Source organism: Cyprinodon variegatus, unplaced genomic scaffold (assembly GCF_000732505.1).
Source record: "Cyprinodon variegatus isolate N-32 unplaced genomic scaffold, C_variegatus-1.0 Scaffold233, whole genome shotgun sequence".
In the NCBI taxonomy this organism is placed as follows: Eukaryota; Metazoa; Chordata; class Actinopteri; order Cyprinodontiformes; family Cyprinodontidae; genus Cyprinodon; species Cyprinodon variegatus.
The window spans coordinates 599,751-609,292 of record NW_015150686.1 but is presented as its reverse complement, the minus strand read 5'-3'; the positions used below and the strand labels follow the sequence as shown (position 1 = coordinate 609,292).

Here is a 9,542-nt window from a genome sequence, read left to right as displayed (position 1 = left end):
TAGCTACCCAGCCCCTTGTGCGTGGAATTTTTTACAAAAAAACTGGAAGTTGAATGGAAGCATTTAAAGAGTTTTTAATCTTTAAATGCTTTTAAGTTAAAAGTGAAAGAATTTGAGGCAGCCTCAATGATCTGTAATTGTTTTACTTGATATGTTTGGGTTTTTTTTTATGTACCTGTCATTTCTTTTACTGTATCTATGTTTCTTATGTAACTTTGCTGCCTCTTGGCCAGGACTCCCTTGAAAAAGAGGATTTAGATCTCAATGGGATTTTTTTCCTGGTTAAATAAAGGTTAAGTAAAAAAAATAACAGATTTTCTTGATAATGTTTTAAATAATAAGTTATAAATGTGACATAACAAAGGTAAAGGGCAAATATTAACCATATATATTGTTTACACTGCTTGTAATTGTGATAAGGTAAGCATCTGTTCAGTATTTTAACATGAAAGTATTTGATTGTGAGGAATTAAAAGCGCCAAAATGCAACTGGTCCATCAGACCAACAAACATGAGTAACAATAATATCAACAGTACACTAGGGATATAGTGGATAGAAAATAATCTGTAGTTTTACATTTTTTTCCAAAACCAATGAGAGATTTGGGTATGCCTTTATATTTAGTTGCACTGATTCAGTTCTTTATAAAACCACCATTCATTCCAGGTGTTTTGACATAGGTCTCCACCAGCCTGCATCGCTGTGTTTCCCTGTGAGGATGATACTTTCAGGTTGAGATGCAATGTTAGTTTTACCCCACATACTTTAGTCAAAACTTTCCATTTTGGTTACATCTAACTCAAGTACCTTCTTCCATGGTTGTTGTTTTGTCACACATTACTGTTTTATCAATGTCAGATGTAGGGTTTGCAACCGCAAACCTTTTAAATGCGTGTCCCTTCTTATCTGTAAAGCCTTGTTGCCCCTCCTTAATAATATGGGCATGTAGGATCATCCTCTGATTAATTATCCACCAGATTTACTCGGAATAAGTTAAAACCTTGTTAAACTGGATTTCATTAAGGGGTACTGGGGTAAATAAAATTACTTTCAGGTTTTAGATTGTTTAAAAAGTAAGAATTCACCTCACAACTATGTACAAACAATGACACAGATTGTGGAAAAATTTCAGGGAGGTTTATCAGTTTTTTTTAAATGAAAATTAAAACCAAAACAGCAATACTTTTAGTTGTCATAGGTCAGTTTTATTTAATAGTTCCCAAGAGCCGCAATTAATGGGTTAAGAGTGCTTAACGTCTTTCGGTTCGTGACAGAAACCTTTTGCGACATATTAGATTTTGTATCAGACATTGAATGAGATGGATAAAGCCCATCAGATACTTGCATGCAGTATATTTCAATATTGCACAATAAGAAAAGGGTTTATATTTTCTGTGAGCAACAAATGCAGTCAGAACTATTAGCATTTAATGAGAGACAAAGCAAATCTTTACAAAAGCTCATTAAACTTTAAACCCTGCTGTTTTATAGTCTCAAGCAGATGACAGAAACTGCTGTGACTATAATATGAGTTAAACTTTATGGCACACTGCACCAATCTGTCTCTCTTACTGATAACTAACTAAATATCACTCCAGCTTTCCCTCCTGCAGAGGTTAACACATCGCTGCTCCATCCGCTTTCTCTCCAAAGCCCAAAATACAACCAGATGTAGAAAGAATGAGAGTAGAGACTTGGCTCGCTGTTCCACAAGACAGTTTGTTTTCCACTGTTTTTTCTACATTCTGTCAGGTGCAAGCTGTGCACCAAACAATGTGTTTTTATTCCCTGCAGGACAAAAGGAGGAAATTCCTCTCCAGTGATAGATCCGATAAACTCCAACCTTCATAGGCTCGTAATATTTGTTGTTTCATTCTCCACGTTTCCCCCCAGGAAGTGTTTTTTTGATGCAGTGCTTCTGTGCTGTCCCACAAAGTAAAAAGTGCCCTGGTTGAGGGTACTGAGATCCCTCTTGTTGGCTTCCAGACAATAAATTCCTTCCTCCGAATTCCTCCTCAGTGGTAGCAAATCCATCTCTACAGGTTCACTTTGAGGAGGTAATGATACCACATTTGTAGAGTGTCGTCTCGCTGGAAGGATATCCGCCTTTTGTGAGGAATGCTGAAGTGAGTGAAGCTGGCAGGGAAATAAAGAGCTATCGTATACACTGGGATTAGATTGACACCAGTCTGAGATGCTTTGGTCAGATGCTCTTTGGCTGTCTGATATCACTCTGACCTCTTGCCTTAGCCCCTTATGTCTGGCTAAGCCCAGCAGGCCAGGGATTGTGACCACAGATGCAGAAGCTGCCACAGCAGCAGCTATGCGGTGGCACTCTGCAGCAGACACCTTGCTCTCTTTAATCTTGGTTGAAGGAGCAACAACAGCAGCTGAGCTCGAGAATGATGAATTATTGAAGACAGCAGCCACTTTCTGGTAGTATCGTGTCCGTATGACCTTCGCAGAACGATACAGATCTCCTATGAAACAGTAACAGATGGGGTTAAGGCTGGAGTTTGTTAAGCCCAACCACTGAGCAAAGGGACGTGTCTGCAGGAGCCAAGAAGAAGGCCTCTGTTCGCAGTCAATGAAAAGATCAGCCAAATAAAGTGGCAGCCAGGAAAGGGCAAATAGAAGCACCAGACATACCACCATCTTAGCAATCTTCTGCCTAGTCTTTAGTCGGGAGGTGTGAAGAGCTTGGCTGCGAGGATCCAGATCAGAGAAAGTGGATTTCCTTCCTCCCCAAAGTCGTCTCCCCGTGAGGAAGCTGATGGTGAGGTTAAACGTTACTGGCAAACAGTAAAGCATCACAAACAGCAGGACGTTGTACCTGCATGAGAGAAGTAAAGCAATTAAAAAAATTGCTGACAAATTTAGCTATAAAATATGATACAATGTTTTATACAGAGGATATGGCCAATTCAAATTATATTAACTGCACTGGATACAACTCTTAGTGATGTGACAACCCTCTTATTGTGTACAATAGGGTAAAAAAAAAGCACAACGTAAATTTTAGTTGTTATGCAGATGAAAGCCTCTTGTGTTTATCTATAAAACTGTATAGATTTGTCTTGACAAAAATTAAGGAAATGATACATACAGTTGGCAATCAAGCACAAGGTTTTTTTTATAAATAATCAAATGTATTTAAAATAAACATTAATCCTATAATGCTTTATTTGAAAAATACTAGTAAATTAGTACATTTTATCTATGTAGCGCTTTTCAAAGATTAACATTGGAAAGTTCTTTATAATGTACACATTTTAAGAATTGGGAAAAAAAAAAAAACGTCATTGTTTTTTAGATACTAGAGTTTAAATCATACATCATCCCCGCTCTCTAATTATCATTTATGTTATTCATCTGCTCCCTCTGTTATATGTACAGACCAGCCCAGCTATCAAGGCCAGATCATTAATTCTTCGTGTATTCTTTGTTTATTTGTGTTATGCATTCGGGTGAGATGTTCATGTTAGTTTTTATAGTTTTCGTTAAGTTCCTGATTCATGCCCTAACTCTTGGAAGCTAGTGTATTGGCGGGTTTTGGTGTTTGTCTCCTGTCTCTTGATCGTGTCCCGGCTCTTCTCCGCTGAGTCCTTAAGGTTTTGGCTATATGTGTGGGGGGGAGCATGGGTTCTGGTCCTTCTCCGTGGAGCCCTCAGCGTTTTGGTGGGGAAGGTCAGTTTTAGTGCAGTAAGCCTGGCTCCTCGGAAGAGACCAGTTTAAAGTTTGACATTTATCCTGGTACCATGTCTTGTCTATGTTCCTCTCTACCACTGAGCCTGCCTGTTTCCATCTGAGCGTGTCTGTCTGAGCACGCTACTGGACTTATAGAAGTCTGAACCTGTCTTCATGCTGTAAGAATTCCTGGAACCCCGGATCTGTCCGTTGCTGTCCGGATCGGAACCCCTGGTTGGGCTGCAGACTGGATCACGGAGCTGTCCGGTTCTGAACTGTTTCTCTGACCTGGAGCACTAACCTGCGTACTCACTGGGGTTACTGCATCAGGGACACTCTCCAACTTATTCTACACCTCTCAGGTCTCTTCCCTGTGCCAGACTAGATTCATGCTCAACAGGGTCTCCTTTCCCCGCTGATTCTGCCAAGCTCGTTCTCTTGGCTATCGTTTCACTGGATGGGGGTTAGGGACCTGATAGCTTTTAACCAATTAAAAGCGGTGGGAGTTTATGTTTCCCTATTGTTTCTCAGTAAGCTCCATAATTGACTTCACTGTCTGCTTATATGTACAACATCATGATTAGTTGAACCAGTCTTCATTTACTGACATTAAGCAAGCAAGGCATCCTTTCAGTAAAATGCAGAAGTCACAGTTTGACATTTGGTGTCTAAGTTGAGTCAGAATTGGGTCTAAGTCTGTCTTTTCTGAGAGACTTTTATGCATGGTGATCACTGGTAATCAAATATTAAGCCAGCATTATGTCAGAAGCTGTATGATGGTTACAACCACCTATCTACTTGAAACTGAGGGATTTTTATTCAACTATTAATGTACATGTTTACATTTGCACATTATTTTGACATTGTTTTAACTAAAATAAATCCACAATATGTTTGAACTTTTCAAATCATTTCGGTCAGTTTTTGTTTTTTTTCTCAGTCAGCCTGTAAAAGTTATCAAAATCACAAATTCACCAATGAATCTAGATAAACAAATAAAAAAAAATCAGTATGAAGTTAATGTCTTCATAAACTGCTTACTGTATTCATGCGTTTCTGAAGGTGCATGTCTTTTTTTAATCTGTTTTTCAGCATTTTACTGATTTGAATGCAAATTAAAGAAAAGGGCCCTTTAAGGTTTTTAATTCTTGGAAGAGTTGCCAGTTCCCGATTTACCTCAGGGTGTTATTTATGATTTTCTGCTCCAAAAAACAGCTATTATTTTCTTTGTCTTCTTGTTTCTCTGTTGTCCCCTAGCACATAACTGAGATGGCCACCCACTGTCAGACTGCCAGCCTGAAGAAAAACAGATTTCAGGAAATTTTCCGATCTTTCACAAAATTTGTTATTAGGCAACACACTAAATACAACACCTTGCAATACTACTCACACCCCAAACTTCCATTATAACTAGAAAACATATTGTATTCTTCTAGAGTTTTTTTGTAATTGTTTGCGGGTGTGCCTCTATCATTGTGTCCCATCTGTAAAGGCTACATTTTGACCTTTGTAAAATAACTGAAGCTTAGTCTGATTTAATGAGTCTCTATATACAGAAGTATTTCTTTTGTCTTGCCACATTTTCAGTCGGGATTAGATCCAGACTTCCACTGAACTATTCTGACACATGAACATAGTACTTTGATCCAAACTATTCCATTCAAGATCTGGTCATACGATTATATATAACAGGATCAATGTCAGATCTGCCCCGTATTCAGTGTACTCTATATTTCAACCAGCTCTGACCAATTTTCTTCTCCCTGCTTAAGAACGGCATCCCCATAGCATAATGCTGCTACCACCCTGTTTAACTGCTGGTGTGATGTTTGCCACACAAAGCAAATTTGCATGTTAACCAAAAATTTAAATTATGGTCTCATCTAACAAGAGCTCCTCTTTCATATATTGCCAGTGTCTCCAGTAAATGTCAAAAGGGACTTCCTGTATCCTTCTTTGAACAATTGGTGGAGTCCATCATTGTCAGGTTGTACTCTGACAACTTTTCTGCAGCTCCTCCAGAGCTACCATAGGGGTTTTCTGCCTATGAACCTGGTAAAAGAAAAAAAAGCACTGTCTATTCTGCCAGTATAGACGCTTGTTGGTTTGTTACCAGATGTGCAAAAAATAAAAAATCTAAGTTTTCTATAGCTATCTTTGCAAGGCACTGTAGATAGAGTAGGAAAAAAGACCCTTTTGTTTTATCAAGTTGTCATCTTTGAATGTGGCCCAAAGTGATTACTTTCAAAAATGTTGTATAACTCATTTTAATGCATCAGGAGCCTACTGGCTCTTTCTATATGATAATTTTGACTTGTTATTATACAGAATATGCAAGAAATGATTATGATGGAAATGTCTTTTCCACTCGTATAGACAAACACATCAGCAATATGAGGTTGGCTGGTGGCTGCTGCCTTTATTTTGTTCACAAATTGAAAGGTGATACACAAATAATGAAGCCGAATTAACATAGCAACTAAATCTATGCCAGAACATGCAAGAGTGTATGCACTGGCTGTTACCTGAGACTCTTGGGCCCTAATAAACCAAAATGGACCCGATGAGGTTATTTACTACCTCCTGTTTTCTGGAAAAAAGTTACTTACAAACACATTACACAGCAAATCAAAAATGTTTCTGTGACAGCCCTCTTTACCTCAGTCTAGCATAAAATATCATTTACAGGCAAAAACAACGCCCGGCATGAAAATTACAAGAGATGGATGCTCATTATCAGGCAGGGCCAAACACTCCTGGGTGGCTTTTAGTTTAGTTGTTTTTAACCCTGGAGCTCAGGTTCAGCTATTCATGGATGAGCCTATCTGGATGCTGAAAAAGAAATAATATTGTTCAGCTCTGGTACACTGTGGAGTCAATATGGTAGATTTATGTTGTGACTCTTTCCGCTCTTGCAAGCTCCCATCCTTTGGTGGGAAATGTGCTACAATTGAAATGAAAGTCAATGTGTTTTCTGGGCTGTGCAAGGAAGTAATCAGATACTGTATATTTTTAGAGCTCTATGTCCATCCATCCATTTTCCGTCATGCTTATCCCAAGTTGGGTCACAAGGGGTGCTGGTGCCTATCTCTAGCTTTCTATGGGTGAGAGGCGGGGTACGCCCTGGACAGGTCGCCAGTCCATCGCAGGGCAACACAGAGACAAACAGGACAAACAACCATTTATGCACACGCTCACACCTTAGGAGAATTTAGAGAAGCTAACTAACCTAACAGTCATGCTCTATGTGCTCAAATATAATACCAGACAAGTGAAACACTTCTATGACGTAATTAATAGTCACTGGATTCTAAAGTTATCTAGAAAGGTTAAAGAAACCGTCTACTCAGCAGGACAACTTAAACAAAAGTACTTTAGTACTAATAGCTTAATATTTTCTATCACATTGTTGCAAATTTAGCAAACAATATTGACGTCATATCAATGTTTAACATCTATTTCATAATGTTAAAGCACCAAAAATATTGTTTTGATAAATATATGCTACTATTGCACCACACAAATGGCATTGACTTAGGTTCAAAATTTAATGTGTACTTTTTTTCCAAAAGTAGGTGGAGCAGTCGTGAAGTAACTTGTTTTCATCTGTCTGTGGTACCTACCCCTGCTTAAGGCGAAGCTGGGGCCATTCCTCCTGGCACACCAAGATGGTGAAAGTCTCAAAGCTGAGCTCTCGCCGACGGTTCATCACCGCTATTGGGGCACACATCATTGATGACAATATCCAAACCACGGAGACTGTCACCAAGATCCTCCGGCGTGTAAACATGGACCGAGCTTTTAGAGGAGATTGAACGCTGTAGTAGCGGTTCACGCTGATCACTGTCAGCGTCAGCACACTGGCAGACACTGAGACGGCCTGTGTAAAGGGCACGGCACGGCACAGGAGGTCACCGTACACCCAGGCAGTGTAGATTTTGTTCCCCAGAGTGATGGGCATGCATACGCACACCACAGCTAGGTCACACACAGCCAGATTCACCAGGAGACTCCTTGTGGCACTGACACCTGCGAGCCGTTGACTGTGCCTGCTGGTCAGAACTCGTAGGGACATCAAATTCCCAATAAATCCCAAGATGAACGACAAGCAGTACATGATGGTCAGGGCGATGGTGCTGGGTTCATGGAGGGTCCACAGAAGCATACTCTCCAAGTCCTTCAAATCAGTGTATGAGATGTTAGAGAGGGAAAAGGGAAAGGAGGAGACATTGATGGATTCATTGATGGCTGAGGAGGATGTTGGGAAAAAAAGAGGGAATGAGATAAAGGGGGTGTGTGGAGAAAGGGAGGAGGGCCGCAGTGTGGGGAAAGGGTAGAGTGGAGCAGTAGGGGAGCTGATGGAAGAAGTCAGCATTGTAGTGATGCGGAAACTCATTGAGTCGTTGAGTTTTTCCCAAAGCAGTGGAGAGAAGCTGGGCTGGTCCTGGGTTTGATCCATGCTTGTTTCTAATAAAATAGATAAATATTAGACAAACTAGCACTAGAATAAACAGAAATTCATTATCAAATAGGAATCTATCAGTGGTTATTAAGATCCTATAAACATGCTAAAAAAATTCCTTACCAGAGATGTAGGATCAGGTTCCATATTCTACTCCTGTGGTCTTCCAGTTCCTCAGGAGCATGTGGGTGAAAATCTCTAAAGCACCATGAGAACAATTACTCTCCATCTTGAGCCACATGTTATGAGTCAGCTGGAGTCATGATGCTGTTCATCTGTGGTCCCAATACACTCCTTATGCAACATAAGCACGTTCATTCCTCCTGGGAGTGGCTGTTCGATCCTGATAATTTACCACGCATTAATAGGCTTTTTCACCTTTGATGAAGGTAAACCTGGTGCATACCTCCCTCATCTCCATCTTTTCCCTGTAGGATGTTTGGTCCATCATTCTGATCATTTTAAAACGTACGTTACAGATATCAACTGCAACATTTGATGTCTGAAAAAAACAGTAAAAGACAGCAAATCAAACAGGACAGCAAATAGCATATTTTATTTTATTTGAATTTATTAGACAACTTAAATACAAGGCCTTGAGGCAAAGAGGGTTCTTGCTCTAAAAATATATTTTTTTTAAGTTATTACAATCATAAGCAAACTAAAACTAAATAACTAACATTACCCTTCTGTGGGGACATGGTAAAATACATATAAAGGTATACAGTTATTTTTATTAGCATTTCTGTTATTAATTGTTGTATAATTCAAATAAACAAATTGAAACAATGTCTGTAGAGCTTGTAGAAAAATATATTAAAGACAGCTTAATCTCTACTTCCTTTATAAGAACAAAATCATAAATGTTACATTTTATTACATTTAGCTTACTTACGATACATGTGTGGGTCATTTTTGGATCTTGAAATCCTCAGGATTTTCTAGAAAAAGCCAAATAAAATTCTGCATTCACGGAAAAACAGTGGCAAAGTTCATCAAGGATCCCCTAGAGCCGGTAAATAGGTTTCCTTGTCGGTGTTTGAAGCCACAGAGACTTGATGGAAGAGCCTTGTGCATTTCCCTCCGCACTCTTCTCTGTGCGCGCTTCTACCAGCAGGAGCTCCGAGCACAACCAGCAAATGCAGGACCTAGAGACGACTGAAAGCATAGAGGGGAGGGAGAGAGGGAGCAGCTGTAGCCAAACACGCACACACATGCGCACACATATTACCATGCACTCTTCCAGTGAGCACCTATAGCTCCCTGAAATCCTGTAATCAATCTGAGCTGCTGTCAGTTAACTCTGCAGTCTCCTCTTAGCTGAAAGCACAGCCACTTATTCCAGTTTAGTCTTAAAATCTGATGGTTGACCCTCTTTGTTGAACAGCAGCT

General features: G+C 39.7%; 1 protein-coding gene across 1 annotated transcript; it reads right to left on the bottom strand.

Moving 5' to 3' along the window:
* Positions 1–2,322: 2,322 nt before the first annotated feature.
* Positions 2,323–9,322, bottom strand: LOC107088936 (neuropeptide FF receptor 2-like). Its single transcript, XM_015381403.1, has 5 exons — positions 9,046–9,322; positions 8,274–8,652; positions 7,312–8,155; positions 2,651–2,834; positions 2,323–2,481 (listed from the first exon to the last, which is right to left on the bottom strand). Exons 3-5 carry the CDS (start codon positions 8,145–8,147, stop codon positions 2,323–2,325), a joined length of 1,179 nt encoding a protein of 392 aa, XP_015236889.1. The 5' UTR covers positions 8,148–8,155; positions 8,274–8,652; positions 9,046–9,322.
* Between the last annotated feature and the right edge of the window lie 220 nt (positions 9,323–9,542).

Excerpts from the sequence above, each read along its gene's own strand:
- LOC107088936 (XM_015381403.1), bottom strand. The coding sequence starts at position 8,147 with ATGGATCAAACCCAGGACCAGCCCAGCTTCTCTCCACTGCTTTGGGAA. Across the intron at positions 2,835-7,311 it reads CAGCTTCGCCTTAAGCAGGG|GTACAACGTCCTGCTGTTTG; the intron begins GTAGGTACCACA and ends TCTCTCATGCAG. Across the intron at positions 2,482-2,650 it reads AGAAGATTGCTAAGATGGTG|GAGATCTGTATCGTTCTGCG; the intron begins GTATGTCTGGTG and ends ACTGTTTCATAG.